Here is a 21,400-nt window from a genome sequence, read left to right on the forward strand (position 1 = left end):
ATGAATTGGCAAATCTGGACAGAAACAGCTGTCATGAATTTCTTTTTGTCCCACAGACACATGAATACATCACAGAACGTGTGTACATGCCCTTTTTCCTCTGCAAACACTGACGGAGCATGCAACAGAAATCTTTCCCTGGCACACACACACATACACGCTCTCCCTCTAATCCCTTTCCTGCTTGTATGTCAGAGAAAGCTATTTCTGGAACGTGAAATCTAGGTCAAAAAGAAGGAGAAAATCTGAAGGGAATGATAGCAGTCCTTCCCAAAGGCCGTGGGGTCAGCTCAGGCCGATGGGATTAGTGAGGGGCTACAGTGGTGCTTCAGCCCCGGCTGAGTGATGGCTCCTGGCCTGGTCACGCTCCCTGTGCCTTCCCATCACTGCTGCTTCCCCACACAGGAGAGAAGGCCATGACAGCCAAGAGGAGTGCAACAGAAATTGTCTGCCTACACAGAGCCCGGGATCATGGCACACAAAGGAGGAGAAGGAGGAGGAAGATACACGATTTTCCCAGAAGCCGTGGAAACTCGTCCCACAATGATCCAGCCCTTGGAGGGTGAAGGCACTTTGTCCTTCCTCCGAAGCACAGCTCTGCAGCCCCTGCAAGAGCATCAATGCCAGGGGGCTGTGTGCCTTCCCCCAGCACAGCCATGGGCCCTGAAGCCAGCTCTCTAATTTAGTCATAAACAGGGAAACAAAAGCAATACAAAGATGATAGGAAGCAGGTGGGAGACAGAGGGCAGTTGTTCTGTCCCAACCTTTGGGAGTATCTCTCCCAGGTAGTGCTCTCCTGCCCAGGCTGGACTTGGAAAAGTTCTGGTATATGGAGGGCACAAAGTGCATGAAGCCCTGGCCTCCCTGCAAGAGATCTGGACAGAGGATAAGGAGCTGGACACCTCAGCTTTTTGGGAACAGGCTGCTGAATCCCAGGGCAGGATGCTCTGAGCAAGGGTGGTGTTACCAGATGGCACAAGGAGGACTGGGAAGAGCTCGAGTAGAACTGGCTTGGTGTGAGCTTTCCCTGCTGTATTTGCTTGCTCACCTCTGCCTTCCTGTTTCCCCTGGACATCAAATACTCTGCTCTGCATTGCAAGCAGTCTATTAAACAAGTAATTCCCAGAGCTGCCTCTAATAAGCAGGAGCTGGGGCTGGGGAGCCCTTTGTGGTGCTGGGAGCGGGTGAGGCTGTCAATGCACGCCTGGCAATTAGAGGAATAGGTTCCACTGGGGCTTTTGAGTCTCAGGCTGTGCAAGGCACAAAGCTTTGTTTAAGGCTGATCAAGGGCAGCTCATAATCTGTCTCGCTGGCTGTCAAACGGGAGCTAATTGCCTTGTAATGTGCCGGTGACACAGGCATTAGTGGGAGGAACAGGCGTGGCAGGGGTGTGACAGCTGTCAGGGCTCTCCCCCACCCCGTGCTCCCCACAGACCCCGCATGCACGGAGCTTGCTGCCCCTCCTCCTGCCCTCAGATGGTGCCCAAATCCCTCTGCTTCAGCATCCAACCCCCACATGGCCCTCAAGGAACAAGAAGCCTGTGTTGGCCCCACCCCAGAAAGGCTGCTGCTGGTGCCTCTTCAGCATGTGTCCCTGCACAGACAAAAGCATGGTGGTCCCCATTGCTCTGGGCTGGTGCCCAGATGCTGGATGAAGGAAAGTGTCCCTGGGATGTGTCTGGGTCAGGGCTCTTAATGGTGTCATCCCACAGCCCTGTGTGGAACAGAGGCCACAAGTGACCATTACACCTGCAGGTGACAGTGCACCCACCCTCCCCGTGTGTCCAGGCTGATGTTACCAAGCCTGCAGCTCGGGAGGCCCCTCTCCTACACCACCAGCCACTTAGAACCTCAGGGATGCACAGAAAAGGCCCTGGGTTGACAGCAGCTGAACATGAGCCAGGTGTGCCCAGGTGGGCAAGGGGCCAATGGCACCTGGCCTGTACCAGCCATGGGGTGGCAGCAGGACCAGGGCAGTGACTGTCACCTGTGCTGGGCACTGGTGAGGCACCTCAAGTGCTGTGTCCATTTGGGCCCCTGTGACAAGACAGACATTGAGGAGCTGGAGCGCATCCAGGGAAGGAAACGGAGCTGGGGAAGGGGCTGGAGCCCCAGGAGCAGCTGAGGAAGCTGAGGGGCTCAGCCTGCAGTAAAGGAGGCTCAGGGGGAACCTCACTCTCTACAACTCCCTGAGAGGAAGGTGCAGCCAGATGGGGATCAGGCTCTTTTCCCAAGTAACAAGTGGCAGGATGAGAGGAAATGGCCTCAAGATGCATCAGGGGAGGTTTATATTGGATATTAGGGAAAGCTCTTCATGGAAAGGGTGCTCAGGCACTGGCACAGGCTGCCCAGAGCAGTGGGGGAGTCACCATCTCTGGGAGGTGTTAAAAAAACTTGTGGATGGGTACTTGGGGACATTGGTTTGTGGTGGCCTTGGCAGTGCTAGGTTAACAGTTGGACTCAATGATCCTAAAGGGCTTTTCCAATCAAAATAATTCCATGATTTGCAGGGAAACTGAGCCCAGATGGCTGATTGGAGGTGTGAGTGCTGTCCAGATGTGTCTCCTGCCTCCCACATCCTGTGCATGCACAACCACAGATGCTCCTCTCTGCTCCTCAATCCTCCACCAAAACCCTTTCTCTCCCCAAGGCCCAGCAGCCAACGTGAAGGGCTGGGGGATGCTCTGGGAACCAGCAGAACTGTGCTGGGTCATGTCACAGAGAGGTGGCACCCAGCATTTTGGAAGCCCCCTCTGTGCTGTGCCTGCTGCTGCTGCCCGGAATCAGCCTGGACCTATGGCAGCACTGAGCTAAGTAGCACTGAGCCAGCAAGGAGAGGGTTGTGGGACAGGGGCAGCCAGGGAGGAGTGGGACAGAACAGAGCAGAGAGGGTGGCAGGAAGGAGGGACAGGGCTGAGCAAACAGACCATCCCTCCCAGGGATGTCCTCCAGTTCCTGCCTCATCCTGCAGACCTTGACTTGGGATGGCTCTGCAGCTCAGACCACTGAAGGGAGATGTTCCATGGCCATATCCCTGGGGAGGAAGGCCTGCAGCCAGGCAGGAAAGTTGCAGTGCCTCCTCCCCATTTCCCACTCTACCCAGAGCTGGGATGTGCTGTCTCCCACTGACAGCCCATCCCATCCCATCCCATCCCATCCCATCCCATCCCATCCCATCCCATCCCATCCCATCCCATCCCATCCCATCCCATCCCAGTGCTGTGGCAGCTTTGCCCACAGCAGATGAGCTGAGGCTGCTCTGAGCACCCCTTGGTGCCAGAGCTGGTGCTGAGAGGCCCCGTCCTGCTGGGCCTGACCCTGGCCCCACGGGGATGGGACGTGCTGCCTCCACAGACAGCCCAGGGAAGGTTCTGCACTCCTCTTGCCTGCTCTGCCATCTGCCTTGCACCATGAACAGGCACCACCATGTTCAGGAGCACCAAGGTATCACCTTTGCTAACTAGTTCCCAAAATTATCCCCAGGATGGGACCTGTCAGCTCCTCACCTTGTGCTACATCTGAGCCCCATCTGGAGCACTGGGGCTGGCCAGAGCCGGGAAGGGCACAGTTTGCCTTGGAGAAAATGATGCAAAGTGATGCAGATCAAGTGACTTGGAGCATCATGGAAATGCTGCCATGGCTCAGCACAGAGATGCTGGGCTCTGTGGCTTAGGAAGGCTTGCTGGTACCTTGAAGCTCAGTGCAAGACCTGTTTGTACCACACAGCCAGGGATGCTGGGTTCTCTCTATGTGTCATCACAGAATCACAGAATGGTTTGGATTGAAAGGACCTAAAGCTCATCCAGTCCCACCTCTGTCCTGGGCAGGAACACCTTCCACAAGACTAGGTTGATCCAAGCTCTGTCCAACCTTGGATCAGCCTTGTCCAGCCTTGGACACTTCCAGGGATGGGGCAGCCACAGCTGCTCTGGGCAACCTCTGCATGCACCTCACTAACCTCTAAGATCTTCCTGGAGCCTTCTCTTTTCCAGGCTGAACATTCCCACCTTTCTCAGCCTATCTCCAGAGCAGAGGGGCTCCAGCCCTTGAAGCATCATCTCCATGGTATCCTCTGGAGTTGCTCCAGCAGCTCCACATCTTTCTTGTGTTGATGGCCCCAGAGCTGGAGTCAGCTCTGCAGAAGGGGTCTCATGAGAGCAGAGTAGAGCAGGGGGAATCTTCTCCCTTGACCTGCTGGTCACACCTCCTCTGACACAGCACCTAGAGCCCGTCTGCCATTCCAGCACCCACATCCAGCTGCTGTCCATCCCCCGCGGGCACACAGTAAGCCCCAACATGCCCCAGAAGTCATGGTCAGCCATGGCTGGAGATGCAGGTACCCGGGCCCAGCGCCTCGCATGCTCGACAGCCCCCAGGCAGTGACAGCCGTGTCCCCTGTCCCCGCCGGCCCCGCACGCCGCTGCACTCACTGCTGTTGGTGGGCAGGGTCCTGCTGCCGCTGAGGCTGCCCGTGGGCGGCGGGGAGATGGAGCGGACGGAGCCCGTGTCGTCCTCTTGGGAGCAGCCCGCCTGGATGGCGCGGAGGTAGCTGTGGCTCCGGGATCGGAAGTAGCTGGGCAGAGGCAGATCCAGCACCTCCGCGGCCGCCGACTCGGCCTCACTGTAGGTGGAGTCGCAGACGGGCTCGTACTGCTCCCCCAGCTCCGGCTCGGGTGCCTGCACGGGGACAGGGCGGACCAGTCAGCCCCTGCCTGCGGTCGCCCTTCCCTTCCCTTCCTTTCCTTTCCCTTCCCTTCTCGTCCATCCTGCTCCTAGCCCTCCGGCCACTCCTGCCGGTCCCGCTCACGGCAGGGGGGACGGGAGGTACAGTGGTCAGTGGTCAGTGCTGCTGGGCACAGGGTGCCCGAGGCTCTCTGCTGAGAGAGGGAAGAGGGCCCCTCCTTGGAGGGGAGAGGGTCCCAGCTCGTGGAGTAGGGGACACTTACCGGTGCAGTGCCTGTGAAACACCCCCAGTCCTGCTGCTGAGAGCACGTGTGGCCAAAATCCCCGTGCAAACTCTGCCAGGGCCCCTGTCCCAGCACAGCTGGGATACGTCAGTCTCAATGTGAGAGCCCACCAGGGCACGCTTGCTCCTTGCGGGGGAACATGGCGACACAGCAGGGGAGAGCTGTGGGCTGGGGGACAGCCCCCACACCTGCCTAGGGTGGGTCTCAGAATCTACCCCAGCCCCATCCCTGGTGAGGGGCAGAAGAGGGCTTGGCTGTGGCCAGGGGTGAGCAGGGCAGGGACAGCTCTCCCACTGGCCCCCCGCTTCCTCCCTCCTGCCCACAGCCCTGCCTTGCTGTCCCGTGGCAGCTGCTGGGCAAACTTGGTCTTGGCTCAGCCAGGTCAAACCAGACCCAGCCCAGAGCAGACCGTTGTGAAATACACGTGAGAGATGCTGAGACTGGCCCTGTTGCCCACATCCACCTCTCCTGGCCCTTTATTTCTCCTGGCACACAAGGACATTGTTCCTCCCCAGCACTGGCATCTGAGCTCCACAAGGTTTGGCTTAAGAAGTTCATCTGCTTTCCCCCTAAAACTGATGGTCCCTAAGCCCCTGCTGGGCCCAGGACTCAAGCTCTCTAGCTGCCTTCAGTGCCTCGGTAAGGAGTGCTGTCTCCTTCCCCTCCTCTTTCCTTCTGCTGCTGGCCTGGGCATGGGCTGACCCCAGAGCCCACCTTACACCCTGCCACGGGTGTCCAGGCTGGCCCCAGAAAGCTCCATGAGGAAGGATGAGAGAAACACCAGGGGGACAATACCTGCTCTCCATGAGTAAATATCTGAGGGATAAGTGAGGGGGGTCCAAAGATCTGGAAGAAAGAGTTGGAGAAGGTTAAAGGCCAAGAACAGGGAGCCCCTCACACAGACAGTCACTGCACAGGGACTGAGCACAAGGGGTGCAGGGGGCTGTCCCCTGGGGCCATTGCTGCTGACACTTCAGTACAAACTGCAGAGCTCGTAAGATGCCAAGCGAGGCCACACGCCCCTCAGACAGTGGCACGGACACGGCAAAGCTCCACAGGACGCCTCAACCACGGGAGAAGCTGCTGAGCATTCAGCCTACTGTGCGCACCATATCCGTATACACCTGCAGAGGACACTGGGGACACCGTGCTGGGACACCCCTCTGCACACAGGGGCAGCTGCACAAGGTGGCTGTGGCTCCCACTGAGCACCTCTGAGTATCCCCCAGCACCGGCCAGCACGTCACAGCCCACAGAGCCATGGGCAGCCCGAGTGCTCCGTGTGGGGGAAGCTGTCCTGCAGCTTGCAGGGCTGGCCTGGCCACCTCACTGCTGTCTCCCCGTGCCAGAAGAAGTCACACAGAAGCTGTTCTGCCTCCCCAGCAGAGCAAAGTCACGGCCGGCATACACTCAGCATACGGACAGAGCCACGACAGACGCCGTGCTGCCTGGGGGCATGGCTGCCTCCTCCTCCTCCTCCTCTCCACCCTCGGGGCTCTGCCTGGCACCACCTGCCCGGGATGACCCTCTGGGGAGAATCCAGGTTCAAAGTGTGCCTGAGGGAAGAGGCTTGGCTCTGGGAATGGGCCTGGCCCTCTTGCACAGGGCACAGCTCATGGTGGGGCTTGGCAGTGTTGAGGTCACCAGCTCTGTCCCCCTTGGTGTGACAGGGGTGCACCTGGTGATCCCCGGACTGCCAGAGGTGGAGCTGAGTGGGACTGAGCAGAGGGGACTTGTCTGTCAGAGCTGGGGGTGTTTCCATGTGGAAAGACACTGGGGTCTGGCTGGACACACAAGGAAGGTGGTGGAGGTCACACCGAAGTGAGGGCAGGGCAGGAACTGCCTCTGGCACTGGGATGGATGAGACCAGCACACACTGGCGGATGAATCAGCTCCATCCTGGATCAACAGCTATGCAGTTTGCGGGAGGCCTCTCAATCCTGACCAGCTGAGCTCTCCGGTTTTCAGGGAACAGTGGCAGAGTGCTCATGATGGCAGCTGCCCCCCATGTGAGTGGGTGCTGTGGCAGTCGGTGTGCCCCCAGCAATCCCAGTGCCACCAGCCTGGCTCTGGGCTGGCTGCCTCTGCAGCTCCTGGCACACCATGGGCTGCTCAGACCCTTCAGCTTCAAGACCTTCCTGATGTCTCTGTGGGGGTGCTGCTCTCAGATTCTGGAAGCATCTCTGGACATGGATAGAGCACAGAGCCATGATCTCCTGCAGGGACTTCAGCATGGACTGACAACGCAAAGGACGAGGACACGGCGGTCCTGACCCCGCTGTGCAATGAGACGCCCAGCACATTGCTGCTGCTGCTGCACAAGGGTCAGGACTGGCCACAGGGAACAGGAATGCCCAGCAACACCCCTGCTTCCCCAGCTCTCCTCCAAGGGCTCCAACCGCTCTGGGACAGCAGGAGACTCCAGCCAAGGGGCTCAGTGCCCCCCACACCTGGATGGGAACACAGGCAGGACATGTCGTTGTCCCTCCTTCCCCAGGGCTCCTGATGCCCACCCCGCTGCTCTGGCCCCCTGCACACACAGAGCAGCGTGGGGGTGCTGCCCATGCAGACACACAGGAACAGATGGGACAGAGGCCCGGGGTGACAGGGCTCACTGGGCAAAGCTGTGGGGCCATCGCTGCCCTGTGGTGGAAGGGCTGAGATGAGCACACAGGACCTCTGCTTGTCCTGGCACCAGTTATCTCTGGCCTGGGAGGCAGCTCCAGAGCAATCCCAGCCCCAGGGAGCTCCAGAGCAACCCCACAACCATAGTGTGGGAAGTTAGACCCATTTTGCATCAACTCCATCCCAAATGTTGCAACTGGAGCATGAGCTCACCTTGTGGCAAGGGGTTTGCCACCCTCTGCCAGCATCTCACAGGCATCCTTGGCTTTGCCATGGTGCCCAGGAATATCCAAAAGAGACATCCGCAGGTGGCTGCCAGGACAGCCTCCCCTGCTATGGGCTCCTTGTTTCGGGGTCCGGTCTGCTGCACAAGGGATGAGGTCCTGAGCTGAGCAGGGTGATGTCCCCGGTGACCCTGTGGGGTCCCAGGCTGGACACCACGAGGTGACATTGGCTCTGGCTCTGGACCAACCCAGCAGGCATGAGGGGCTTGCATCAAGGTTGAACAGCCTTGTAGATGGCTCTGGGGGATGACACAGTGAGACCCTGCACCCAGAGCAGCCCTGAGCTTCCCCCAGCACTGTGGGGCGCCCTCTGGGTTACCATATTTGTGGCAGAGGGGTTTTGCCTGCACCAGCAGTGTGAGAGGAGGCAAAGCTGCAGGAAGGAGGTCTAATAGGAATCCTGATTAAAGAGCTGTCCATGACACTGGTAAAGCTGCCAGGGAACAGCCTGTGCAGCTCCTGGAACACAGCCAGTGCTTTGCTTTGAAGAGGGAAGAAGATGCTCCTTCCCCCCTGAGCTGGCCTCCTCCCTCACTGCCTGTGCCAGCACAGTGGGTCAGCACTCCAGCACCTCACCTGGTTGATGCAGCTGGACTCGTTGGCACTGTCAGAGATCTGGTTGTATTCTTCCTCCCAGGTGGGGAACTTCGGAGGTAGGAGGATCTCAACAGAGTCTAGGCGGTCCAGGCTCCTGCCAGCAGAGAGAGGGTGTGAGGGTGTCCCCATGGCAGGGGCAGCACTGGGGCAGAGCCAGACCCCCTGCCCACAGCCAGACCCCCCTGCCCACGGGCCCTCTGCCAGGCACAGGCACAGGCACAGGCACACGTGGCAGCACTGAGGTGATGCTGGGCACTGTGCCCACTGTTCAGCTGTGGAGAAGGCAGCTCTTCCTCGCCCTGCTGGCCCCTGGCTAGGCATGGCACACAGGGAAAGGGTTGTGGGGTGCAGTGGAAGGAGAGGGGCAAGATTTCAGGTCCTGCTGCCCCAGGAATGCACTGCAGATGCCAAGTTAGTCCAGCAGAGCCCCAGGGAGCATGTGGCATCTGTGCCAGCCTCCAGCCACAGCACTGCCTGGATCGCAGGAAAAGGGGGGAGAGGCAAGGTGAGAAATGACTTTTAATTTGTATTTTGTGGACTTTGCAATTGGAAACAACTGCAAGATACATATATTTACATTTGTATAGATTATCTGGAAGAAGTCCAATGGGAACCTAGCTGGAATGACAATGCTGCATGAGCAGGGGATCAGTATTTCCAGTATAGCTTTGCTGGGAGAAACTGCCATTATGTCCTGCGGCACAGCAGCAGGCTGTGCACAGGGGGAGAGCAGGGCTCTCACTGAACCTGACCCAGCCAGACCTCAGCTGAGATCCAAGCACATGGGGGCAGGGAGGGATGGGGAGGATGGGGCTCCCGTGGGGCTCTGTTCCACCACAAGACCCTGTGCGAAGGAGTCCTGGGCACAGGCTGGGTGCATACGGAGGGGGACATCGCCAGCCACAGTGGTCCAGGACAGCTGTGGGGCCTCTCCCTCTGGAATGGCCAGTGATCCCAACACAGGACCTCATGGGGCTGCGTCCCCCACGTCTGCCAGGGCCATGGGTACAGAGCTCCGATTGTCACTTGCCTGGGGACAGCAGAGCTGAGGGCACAGCAGGCCCTGTGCAGCGTGGGGGCATCCCACAGGGACTCTGAGGTGTCCATCCTGCTGTGGGATGGGAGCGGGGAATCGTCCCTTCTGCCAGGGGAGATGGAGGACACACCCCTTGGAGTGTCTTGGGGACCATGTGACACCCCTAGCCCTGGGCTCTCTGCTGACTGCCGGGTTTCCCTAATGCTGAGGTGTTTTATCCGTGAGCTCACACAATGAGCCAGTCACGGCAGTGTCCCTGTGCCACCCACTGGCCTTCACCTCGCCTGCCCACGGGGAAACCGAGTCACAGAGCGGCCAGCAGCCCTGGGAAGGGCAGAGACCCTCGCAGAGGGACGGCTTTGTGCCTTGCCCTGGCTCTGGCTGGCCCTGCGGTCCCCCCGTCCCAGCCCCAGCCCGGGGTCCCTCGGCCGCCGGGGTTCGGGGCTGCGCAGGGCGGCGAGGGCCAGGCACCAGGTGGCGGCCGCGCTCCGCTCCCGGCTCCGGCCGGGCCCCGGCCCTATCGCCGGTTCTATTCCTGGCTCCCTCCGCGGCTCCGGCTTCGTCCCCGGTTTTATTCCCGGCTTCGTCGCCGGTTTTATTGCCGGCTCCGTCCCCGGCTCTATTCCCGGCTCCAGCCCCAGTCCCGCCTACATTCTTGGCTTTGTCCCTGGTTTCAGCCCCGGCTCTATCCCCGGTTCCGGCTCTAGTCCCGGCTCTATCCCCAGCTCCAGCTCCGGCACCGGCCGGAACAGGGTCCCGCAGGATCCTGTCTCCCCCCGCAGAGCTTCTGTAGGGTCGAACCCTGCTCGGAGCCCTCGCAGCCGATCCCTGCTGTCCCGAGCCGCCGCGCTCCCCAGAGCTTACCCAGCACTGGCCGGGCTCAGGGCAGGCCACATCCCGATGGACATGCTGCATGGGCAGAAGGAGCCCCAGCCTCTCTATGTGGGCATTTTTCACCAGAGACTCCAGGACCCCACCCTGCTCCCCTGAGGCAAATGTGAGGGCTCAGAACCGGGATGGATCCAGAGCAGGCATTTCCAGGGCTCCCCACAGCTGATTTTGTCGCCATCTCCCAGCAGAAAGCAGCACCTGGTCTTGATGTGAAGGCTCTGTGAGGTGTCCCCGCACTGCATGCACACCACTCCCCTCTGCCTGCTGAGCCTCAGCAGTTCATCCCCAGCAGCTTGTGCTTCTCCCTGCCCCTCTGTACCAGCCACAGCTGCCCAAGCTGCAGCACCCGGAGCACTGAGAGCCTCCAGGTGCCTTGTCCTGGGATGTGGAGCAGGTGCTGAGGACACTGCACGGCATCACTGCCCAGTTCACGCAGAGCCCCTCCTGCAGGACCAGCCTCTGGCCCAGCAAAGCTCCTGCTCTGCTCTCCTGGCTTTGCTGCAGAGCCCCTCTGCTCTGCTCTGTCGGGCTCAAACCACTGTGGGTCTTCCTCCCTCAATACCTGGTGCCAAACCTCTCAGCCCTTCAGGATACCCTCCCACCAGTGTGCCACCTTTCTGTTCCAGAGGTGGAACGCCTGGAACACCTGCACACCTCTGGAGAAGAGCAGCTCCAGGCACAGTCCCAGCAGGCCGAGTGTCCTCAGCCATGCCAGGTAAGCAGCTTCCATGGCCAAGGGGCCTCTTGGGGTTGGGATCTCTGCATTCTCCCAGAGCAGAAGATGATTGGAGGGGAAGTCCCCACAGCTCTGTCAGAGGAGTGCTACCCCCATGGCTGAGGGGACAGGGACCTAAAGCAGCTCCGAACACCAGGGCTACTGGGAATCACCAGGATAGGGTGCCACATCTCCTGTCCTGCTGTCTCCTCATCTCTCTGTTAGAGCTAGGGTCAGGAGCCCTGCTGGGCTCTGATGCCACACTCGGTGAGGTGCTGCAACCCAAGGACTGCTCCAGGGGTGGCCCTGAGGGCCTGCGCAGAGCTCCCAGAGGAGCTCCAGCATTACCTTTGTGTGGTGCTCTGCTCACTCAGGGACTGTTGGGTGGCCTTGAGGTAACTCTGCCTCCGAGCTGCAGTTTTCGGGGATGGTTTGGGGCTGGTTTCTGAGTCCTCGCTATCATCATCCCCCATGGCTTTGATGTAACTCCCGCTCCGCATGCGCCGGCACGGGATCTCGCTGTCCTTGTCCCGGGACAGCGTGCTGTTCCACTCCCCGTGAGGCACCTGCAGGAGGAAGGGGAGCATGAGCAGATGTGAGGGAGGGCACAGGCCCACGATCCTGGGACCAGCAGGATCGTGGGGAGTTGGGGAGATTGTTGTACTTCTGCTGTGGTGTAGTGGGAATAAGCAACACAATTCTTTCACAACCCTCCCTTACCAGTTCATGCCAGGCAGCCCTTGCTTTGGTGGCCTCTGTTTTAGCACATCACAGCCATTCCCTGCTGCTGGACACCTCCATCCCAGACATGCTCACACAGCCAGGACAAGCTGCACAATGCCAGGCGTGACAGGGGGAGGAGGGAATGGTCTCACTGGGCCTGTGTGGGGCGCTGGGACAGGGCTGGACCCGGATGTTCATCACACAGACCACGTCACTGAACATAAAAGCGCCCAGACCTCCATGGGCTCTTTAAGGTTTTGAGTTGAATGTGACTCCGAGTGGCTGAAATTACTTTCTGAAACCAAGTCAGGCTCTCACAAGTCCCTCTAGAGCAGCTTGGGCACAAAGACCTTGTGCTGGCCTCTCTGCTGAGAGATGAGCGGCACCTTGGGCATGAAAAGCACTTCTAACCCCAGCAAGATGACAACTCCCCAATTAATTTAAGGCAGACATAGTCTCTTGTTCCTTTACAGGACAGGAGTGAGCTGTTGGACCCACGGGAGGCCTGAAGCACTGAGCAGCCACAGTAGCCACCACCCCACCTGCCCATCCTGTGAAGGGCTTGTGGGGGGGACCAGAAGCAGAGCCAAGGTGCCCAGGACTGACCAGGACGAGCCACATGTGTTGTGGGACAAGTCAGGAGAAAGATGTGGAAGCCCAGGTTTCCAGGAGCAAGCCTTGGCTTTGTGGCTCACTTGGATTGTTGCTGGCCTTTGTCCTGCCCTCGAGGACATCGCCAAGGAGAAGCCAGGCCAGATGTGAGGATGCAGCAATGTCCATGCCACGCCAGTGCCAGGGCAGCCCAGTGCCACCCAGACTGGGGCAGCAGCTGGGATGCCATGGGGAGCAGTGCCAGCTCTTGTGCTGAGCACAGCTTTTGCTGACAAGAGATTCCACCTTGGGTCTACTGGATGGTGCTGCTTGACCTGCCCTGCTGCCCGGTGAGCCGTGGGGCTGAGCAACCGTAGCTCACACAGTGCTCTGGGGACACAGGGCTGTGCTGCAGCTGTGAGGAGCCAGCCCTGCAGTGCCTGTTCCCATCCCTGCTCCCAGCAGGGTTTTCCTGGGAGCCAGAGCCAGTCCGAGGCTGTGTCTGATGCTGCTGGCTTGGAGCACCTCCAGGTGAGGTTCAGATTGGCAGGCTGCAGGCTGTGTCTAGGTGCAGGCTCAATCCACAGCCCACAGCTGAGGGCTTGTTCCTGCCTGAAGGAGCAGGGACTCAGCCCGTGTCCTGCCAGCCTGCTCCGTGTGCCCACTCTGGAACAAACCCCGAACCACCCCTGGGGCTGCTTTGGGACAGGCCCCTGCCTGGAGTGCACCCATGACCCAGCACCCACATTCCTGGGGATGTGGAACAGAGCCAGGGCTGATCCAGGTGTGTGAGATCCAGCTGGGACCCAAGTGGAGCGAGTCTCCCACGAGGCACACACACTGGCCAGGCCTCCATGGGCCCATTGCTGCTGGTGTGGATCTTCCCAGCTCTTTCCACTCTGCTCCTGCCATCTTTATGCTTGGCCATGGCTCCCAGGCCAATCCCACACCACTGTTCAGCTCAGGAGCTGTGGCTGTTATCTGTCAGGTCCTGATAAATGAGAGAGCTGAGAACCCTTTCCCTGCTGGGTGGGACTACTGCCTCTGTCTGTACTGGTGGCCGTGAGGCCAGGAGGGACTCTGCTGGCTTCAGCTGAGTCCTGCCACTGGGAGGATCCCACAGGTGACTGGGATGCCTAGCTCTGACCCTTTCCAGAGGAGACAAGGACCCTGAGAATCACTTTTATATCGATCACCTTGGTTTCAGGACTGCAGACTGCATTTTGCTGCCTGCCTTCTCCTCAGGTTGAGCTGCAGCTCCTGCCTGTGGGGTCTGGGCCAGCACAGGGCTGAAGAGGGCAGGCAGGGCTGGTGAGGGGCAGGAAGGGCAGGTGAGGAGCAGGCAGGGCTGGCTGCAGCCCCTGGCTTAGGAGGGTAGGGCCAGCCAGCAGCCAAGTGTGCCATGCAGGACAGGGCCTGCGGGACAGGGACTGCCTGGCTGTCCCTGTGCAGGGCCAGTGCTGGATGGTGTGAGGCAGTGAGGGGTGCTGAGCCCAGCCCAAGACAGTGGGGGCTTTCAGACCTCAGGGTGCTGCAGCTGCTTTGCTGCCACTGCTTGAGGGCACAGGCTGGGGGCTGCTCAGTTCTGCCATGGCTGCTGCATTTGCCCCCTGGCCTCAGACTCCCTGGGCACAGCAGCACAAAGGCAGTTCCAGTGCCTCTCTCTCTGCTGGTGCGGCCCCAGCACTGCCAGCTCCACTGGGACCTTCCCTCTCCCAGGAACAGCCTCTCTGGGGCATCACGACAACACCTGGCCCTCACCAAGCTGCCTTAATCCTGCTTTCCCTGTCTCTCCTCTGCTCTGTGCCTTGGCAAGGCAGCAGGAGACAGAGCTGCTCTCAAGGTGCTCTGCATTCCAGTTCAGCATTCAAGGGAAGGAAGGTACTTTGGAGGACACCCCTGAATCCACTGCCCCACTTTGGAGCATGTCCCACCTCTGCCTGCACAGGGTCCACAGGCGCCACAGCTCCCGTAGGACAGAGAGCAGGAGCAGGACAAGTGTTTCCTAAATGTCACACCTGCAGAGACAAGCAGGCGCCCTCGGGGCCCTGCAAAAGCAGTGCAGGTTCTTTGGGTGCTGTTCGGGGTCCTCTGGGCTGTTTCTCTGCAGGAGGATGTGAAGACCCTGTCCCACAGTCTGCAGCTCTGCGATGGGGGTGTTGAGCCAGAGCAGCTCCTCACAGGTGGTGGGGCCCTGCTGCCCTTCCTGCTGCTTTGCCAGGTGCGGCCTTGGCTCTGCCCGTTGTGCTTTGGGTGCTTTGGAAGGAGTGGGAGCAAGAGCATGCCCAGGTCCAGAGACTTTATGGGGACTTGGGGGCTGCAGGATGTGGGTCCTTCCTTGTGCTCAGTCGTGGTCCATGTGGTGCCATGTGATGCAGGGGTGTGGGATTCAGGCACGTGTCCACCCCTGGAGCTGGGCTCTACTGCTGCCACCACACTGCACTGTCACCAGGTGCTGCACAGTCCCCAGCCAGCAGCACCATCTGCCTCTGCTGCTCTCCTGCCATGAGCTGAGCTTGGAGGGAAAAGGGAAGGGCCACGGGGGAGGTTCCTATGGGGGCATACCCCAGTCCCTGGAGCCCTAACAGAGCGGGGACAGGGGGAAGGGGAAAGCTCCACTGCTGGGCTCTGGCAGGAGCTGCAGTGCTCCCTCCACTCGGGGCAGGTCAGGGGGAAGAGACTCGAGGAACAAGCAGGGTTTCCATCACACAAGTGCCAGCTCTGCCATGCACACACGGACATGCAGCACAGGAACGCCCTGCTGAGCACGGCAGGGCTGCATGGGCCATGCACAGGCTACACTGCTGCGGGCACAGCGCTGCTCCCTTGGGAGCCGTGTCCCTTGTGCTGTCCCACGGGCTCAGCCATGTGCTCGAGAAGCAAGCTGAGCTAGGCTGTCCCTCTGGCAGGGCACCCTCTGGGAAGGATCTGGGCTGTGTTCCTGCTCCATGGCAGCTCGGTGGGGCTGTTGTGAGGCACTCAGCATCGTGGAGTGGCTGGCACTGATCAGGCCACCCTCTGTGGATGATGAATTATTTTCAGGGCTCCTGGGGGTTAAGGAAGCTCTGGGGTGGTCTGGCTGTAGGTTGGGGAGGCTGGTCTGAATGATGCATCAGGTTAATGGTGACTGTCCCCTCTGAGCCCCCACACTGCCCGTCCCTTTGGTGCTGTCTGTGGATCCACAGCTCCTGCTCACTCCTGCCTGGGGCATCTCCCACTCCAAGGAGCTTCTCAGCCTCTTTTCTTGTGCTCTCAGCTGCATATGGGGCCCATGGGGACAGGGGATGTGGAACACAGCCTCCCTCCTTTGAGACTGTACTCTAAGGATGGAGCTGTGTCATCCTAGAGACTGATCCAAGAGACTCCCTACCTTGATGGGACAGGACTGGACCTGGGGCTGGGTGATCACCAGCTACAACATCTGGGTATAGATGTTTCCAGGGCCTGAAAACATCACATGGACCCCCAATAGTTGCTGATGAATCCCCAAAATACCCAAACCCATCAAATGGGGCAGCAGAGGTGAATAGCCTTGGGGGCTGGGCTGTCCTGTTTGTCCCCATCCCAATCCCGTCCTCCCTTGTGTCCCTGCACGTCTGGCACCCTCTGGGCATTTCTGCCTGGCGGCAGCCCCCTCTGCAGCAGGGCAGGGTCCCCGTGTCCCCCAGGCACTGGGAAAGCAGATCCCTGCTGTTCCTCCCCAGGCACACGGAGGGAGTGGGCTCGCCCTGTACCCAGGTGTGACAGGGGACATGTGGCCTTGCAAAAGGACATTCCCCACACACAGGCTCCAGAGGTGACTTCTCCATTGCCTCTCCTGTGCCAAGGAGGGGCTGGGATACAGTGACCCCATCCTCCCATGAGGTCCCTGAGCCCTGTGTCCTGATCTTTGGAGCTGACATTGGACACCTGGGGGACAAGGTGAGCCCAAACATCTGTGCCCTGTCAGCTTGTGGGGGCACCAGGCATTGTGGTTTTGGGACTGGGTGCCTGGGGTCCTGGCTGTGGTGGTGTGAACTGCTGGTGAACCAAGCACGGGGCCTGCCCCAGGTACTGGGGATGTTGGTCACACCCTGGTGTCCCCTGTGCCCCTCCTGCCATGCCAGTCATGGCTGTTGGCTGCTCCCTGCCCACTCCAAGTCTGGTGGCGCAGGCTGAGCCCCTGGCCAGTGGTCCCAGGAGGATCAGAGCAGGAGGGACCTGGGCAAAAGCTCCTGCTCAAAACAAGATCCCTACCTGGGCGCTGCCTGCGTCGGTCGGCCCGGGGCTGAGGGGCTGGTCCCAGCTCTGCGGGGCAGCCGTGTCCTCCCAGCCGAGCGGTGGGGCTGCCCAGCTGCTGGCTAGGCCCGTGCCACCCAGCTGTGCCCACAGCCCTGCGTCAGGCTGTCGAGAAACGGAGGCTCATTACATGGGGGGAAGGAGCAGGGCAGCCTTGCACCCCAGAGCCCAGGGGCTGTCGAGGCTGCCTGCTGGGCTTGGTGCTGCAGCCTGAGGGAACAGGGCCCTTGGAGAGCTTGGCTGCAGCTCTTTAACTTCAAATGCTTAACAGGAAGGAGCAGGGGGAAAGAAAAAGAAACCAGGCCAAGATCATTTTCCCTGCTGGTGTTCCTGATGCAGTCAGTTCAGTCCCTTGGAAATTTGATTTGCAGCCATGGCCAGCGAGGTATTGGAAGCTGAGTGCGCTTCAATAATTCATCAGTTTTTAAAGCCTCTAACCCAGCTGGGCACAGCCAGGGAAGCCCCTGACACCTCCGCATTAAAAGGATGCTAGAGATTTACATGCACAGACTGGTCCCCTCCTCCCCCCATCCAGGCCTGGCTTATTTGTCTTCATTCCTCTCTCTAGGGCACAATCAGATTCACGCCGCTCCAGTGCCGCTTTTGGAGCCTGCCGCAGACCTGGAGCTGTAGGTGCCAGGGTTTCAAACCAGCATCAACCATGCAGGCCATGCAAGCGGGGCTGGCACTGCCCTGCTGCCCCAGCCCTGCCCGCAGGCAAGCAGCGAGGGGGCTGCGGCTCCTACCAGTGCTTCGGGGAAGCTGGGCAGAGCGGGGCTGACTGGGCACGCTGGCACATCCTTGCGATGCGTGGAGATAAGGGGGGAGCGTTAGTTAGTGCTGCTGACCTTCAGCCCGTGGCACAGGGGTCTCCGTGGGGGCCTCGGGGGCTGTGTCCAGTGAGATGTGGCCCCTCAGCATTCCCGGCCATGTGGGCACTCAGGGGAAACAGCCACATGGGGCAGCTACATCCCCACCTGCCCAGGAGTGTCCCCCAGGGCCTGGGCAGGCAGTGGGGACATGTGGGAGGCCTGCAGGAAATGGGGTCACACCCAGCAGAGGAGGTGGGGTGGCATGTCCCCTCCACAGGGACTGGGGGTGCTGGGACCGCACTGCAGCTGTGGGAGATGGACCCCATTAGCATCAGTGTCCCCACAGGAGGAGTAGGGGCCTGTTCCCAGGGCCCTCCCCAGCCCTCTCCTGGCAGCGTGACCTGAGATGGCAGCTGAATCATCTGGAGATGTTTGATCTTATCAAACGTCACACGGGTGCCCACTGAGAGGATGTTCCTGAACTCCTGTGCTCTCCCTGCACGGAGCACCCCCTATTCCCCCGTGGCACCCACCTGCAGGTAGTGGTAGGCCAGGTCCTGGTGGCAGGACTTGGATTTGAGCAAGGCTTTGTCGATGGTGGCGGAGGCCTTCTGGCACACCTCCCGGGCATGGCTGAGCGTCAGCGTGGACCAGGAGCCCCGCTTGATGTAGTTGGAGTCATTGTTGATGGGGATATTGGTGCAAGGGGTGACCTTGAGGTCATTATTGCTCTTGGAGGATTTCAGCATGTGCTCGCTGATGGTGTTGTAGGCGTGCATGAAGTACTTTGGCTGGCTGTGGTCGGGCTGCCGGCCCAGCGTCATCAGCCCCATGGGGTTGCGGTAGCTGCAGGTGTCGCTGTCCAGGTTGTCATCGGAGCTCCACCAGCCCGAAATGTTGGACCTGGTCCTGCGCTTGGGCTCGGAGGTCTTTGCCCGGTCCTTGCTCTTGCTCCTCCGGTTTTGCTTGGTGTCATCTGCCCCCTTCTTCCCGTTCACGTTGCCCTTGGTGGGGCCCTCCAGGGACTGGGATTTGGCGAAAAGCTTCTGCACGGAGTGCACCAGGTGCCGGATGCGGCCCGGGCTCTCGCTCCGGTGCTTCGCGTCACTCCGCTGGAACTGCAGGGTGCTGAAGCCGTCCCTGTGGATGGGCAGCTGCTTCTCAAACTGGTCGAGGAGGTTGGCAGGCAGGCGGTTGATCTTTGTGGCTTGGGCATGGCTTGGAAAAGGGTTGTCATCCGGGACCTCAAAGTGGGAGTTGTAATGGATGCGGGGGAATGTGCTGCTGTTGGAGATCTGGTTGTTGAGCGGCAGGAGACAGTCGCCATGGACGGTGTTCTGGGCCGGGAATCGGGGATCCATGGTGAAGGAGTCGGTGGGACTGAGGAGATAAGGGTTCCTGTCCTGGGGGGCATAAAGAGAGTCTTGAGGGGAGTCCAGGTTTTCGGAGAGATGGCGGCTTCTGTTGTCTCCTAAGCCCTTCATGGTCCCAGTGGTTCCTAGACCATGGCTCAGGGACGGTGTGGCAGAGCCCTCGCAGACCTCCCTGCAGCTGGGGGAAGAGACCAGATGCTGAGAGAGACCACTGGGAACCCCTCTGGCAGCCTACTCCTCAATGGGGGCACATCCCTATCCCCCTCTGAAAGCAAATGCCACCACGGTTAAGGGACAAAGGAGAGAAGCAGGATGGCAGAGGCAGGAGGGGAGGAGAAGGGGTGTGAGACCAAGGGTTGGAGAGAGCAGGGCCCAGCAGAGGAGGGGCAGGATTCACGTTCCCACTGCAGCTGCAGTGCTTGTGTGCCTCAGTGCCCAACCACAGGCTGCTCAACAACACTGCTGCTGCTGCTCCGGTGCTGCACGTGGGATTTAACAGCATGACAGAGACACTGCCAGCAGGTCCCTGCTCTGTCCCATCTGCTCGGGGAGCTGGAGGAAAGTCTGCTGTCAAAGCCTAGCAGGTCCTGCTGAGCCCAGTCAGTCTGGAGCCGAGCACCCCAGCTTTGCAGGGTGCCTGGTGTTCCCAAGGTGATGGATCCCAGGGCTGGCACAGCTCCCACAGTTGTGCTAATGTGACACGATGGCAAACACCTCCTCTCCAGACAGTGCTGCCTTCCTGGCAGGTTCTGCCCCGGAGCACAGCATGTCAGTAGCTCCATAAGAGCTGAGGTGTTTTTGAGCACTCAGAGCCTGACCTGAGAAGCTGTTGACTGCTCAGATGATGATTCCTGCTGGATTGCACCACTCCTGGGTAGCTGTGTCACCTGTGCCACCCTCTCAGCCAGCCCCTCTGTCTCCTCTGCCACAGTGAGGGGCTGGGGTTGGTCCCTTCCTTTCAGCAGGTACAGGATCCCTGTGGGTGGTGGAAAGGCAGCTGGGACAGAGGGATCCCCTGAGGGATCCTCACTGAACATCTCCCCAGTGGTCTTGCCCCATCCTGCTTGGTTCAGAGGGATCCTCATCTTTACTGTGTTATACAAGGAAAAATGACAAACCTTTTGGGTCTGCTTAAAAGAAAAATCAATGAACATTTATATGAGTTGAGCTGTCAATCAATAAGTTGATTTTCCATACTAAACCTACTTAATAAGTTGATTTTCCATACTAAAACCTACTTTAAATCACGGAGTGTGTAAATGAACCTTATTTCCTGTTACCTTTTAATTTAGTTTCTTAGTTCCTTTTTTAGTTTAGTTTGAGTGTTGCTCAAAAAAGAGAGAGTGACTTTTAACACGTGCAGATGGTATGTCCCTGTGAGGAGCACAGGTGGCAGTCAGTGCTCCTGGCTTCTCCCTTTCAGCCACAAATTGGTCTCCAGTCTCCTCGAGGAACTTGTCTCCCATGTGCAGTGAGGCCAGCAAAGTGGTGTGGGAGTGGAGTCAATGACCACTGCAGGGTGGCAGGAATCGACAGGCTTGTCTTCCTCACTCAGGGAAAAATGTATTAATAATGAAAAGCAGCCAGAGCTTTAAATAATTGTTTGGAAGCACAAAAAGAAAAAGAAGTGGAATTAATTCCATGGCTTGATAGGCTTTGCAGTCTCCATTTAACTCTGTCACTCCCAGTGGGTCGGCAGAGCCAAGCTGGGCTTTCTAAAGCTGCAGCCAGCACAGCCTGGGTTTCCATCCTACTCCAATGGAGACCCCAGTCCCCCTCTCCTGAGCCCTGCTCTGAGGGCCCTGCCCAGGCTGACCTCAGCCCACCTGCCCTGGGGCACTGCCCACTGCTCTCTGCACTCATGGCAACTTCCCAGCACTGTTCCCTGGGCATCCCAGGGCCCATCGGGCTTGTCCTGGCCCGGGCCCCTGCAGAGGCTGCACGGCTCCATGGAGTGGCTGCTCTTTTCCTCCTGCTGAGCTGCTCCAGCAGCCTCCACCTCCAAGCTGTGCCCTGGCCCTCTTGGGCTGTGCTGCTCTGGGAGCGAAGATTGGCCCCTCTCCCACGCAGACAGTGCCCAGGCATTTTGGGGATGGGGACATCACCTGAGCGGGAAGTGTTGACACCAAACCTGAACTTTCTGCCCAGCCACCAAATGCAGCCTTAGCCTTGACTGGGGCCCACTGCTTCTGGTCCCTGTGGGTGCAATCCTAATTCCCCTCTGGATGTGATCCTAATTCCCGCTGTGCTCTCCAGCAGCATCAGCCCCCTGGAGTCTCCTGCCCATGGGACGCACTGGTGGATTTGCAGTGGTGCTGGCTGGGAGGTGCCAGCAGAGAGGCTCAGGCTGTGCCAGCTGGCACCCACGGTGCTCACAGAGCAGTGACAGAGAGCCCCAGGTGATGTTCCCAGAGGAAAGCCTCCAGGCAGAAGAGAAGGATGGGGTGTAGGACAGGCTCCAAGCTGAGCTATTGATCTGAATTCCAGATGGCTTTGGATGGCCAAGCT

At 59.4% G+C, this 21,400-nt stretch overlaps 1 protein-coding gene across 7 annotated transcripts in view; it reads right to left on the bottom strand.

The window, feature by feature from the left end:
- Positions 1 to 21,400, bottom strand: part of DLGAP4 (DLG associated protein 4) — a 266,306-nt gene that overhangs the window by 42,398 nt on the left and 202,508 nt on the right. For 2 of the 7 annotated variants that reach the window (XM_038158941.1, XM_038158940.1), the window contains exons 4-8: positions 18,053 to 19,070; positions 16,666 to 16,812; positions 11,464 to 11,681; positions 8,453 to 8,567; positions 4,431 to 4,677 (exon numbers count right to left, since the gene is read on the bottom strand). In XM_038158941.1, coding sequence (XP_038014869.1) covers positions 4,431 to 4,677; positions 8,453 to 8,567; positions 11,464 to 11,681; positions 16,666 to 16,812; positions 18,053 to 19,003 — 1,678 coding nt within the window. In that variant the 5' untranslated portion in view covers positions 19,004 to 19,070. Of the gene's footprint in view, positions 1 to 4,430; positions 4,678 to 5,762; positions 5,814 to 8,452; positions 8,568 to 11,463; positions 11,682 to 16,665; positions 16,813 to 17,453; positions 17,508 to 18,052; positions 19,071 to 21,400 lie in introns of all 7 variants that reach the window. The other 5 variants (XM_038158945.1, XM_038158944.1, XM_038158946.1 and 2 more) reach the window with 4 other exon arrangements.

The sequence above is a fragment of the Motacilla alba genome, chromosome 20 (genome assembly GCF_015832195.1).
Source record: "Motacilla alba alba isolate MOTALB_02 chromosome 20, Motacilla_alba_V1.0_pri, whole genome shotgun sequence".
NCBI lineage: Eukaryota > Metazoa > Chordata > Aves > Passeriformes > Motacillidae > Motacilla > Motacilla alba.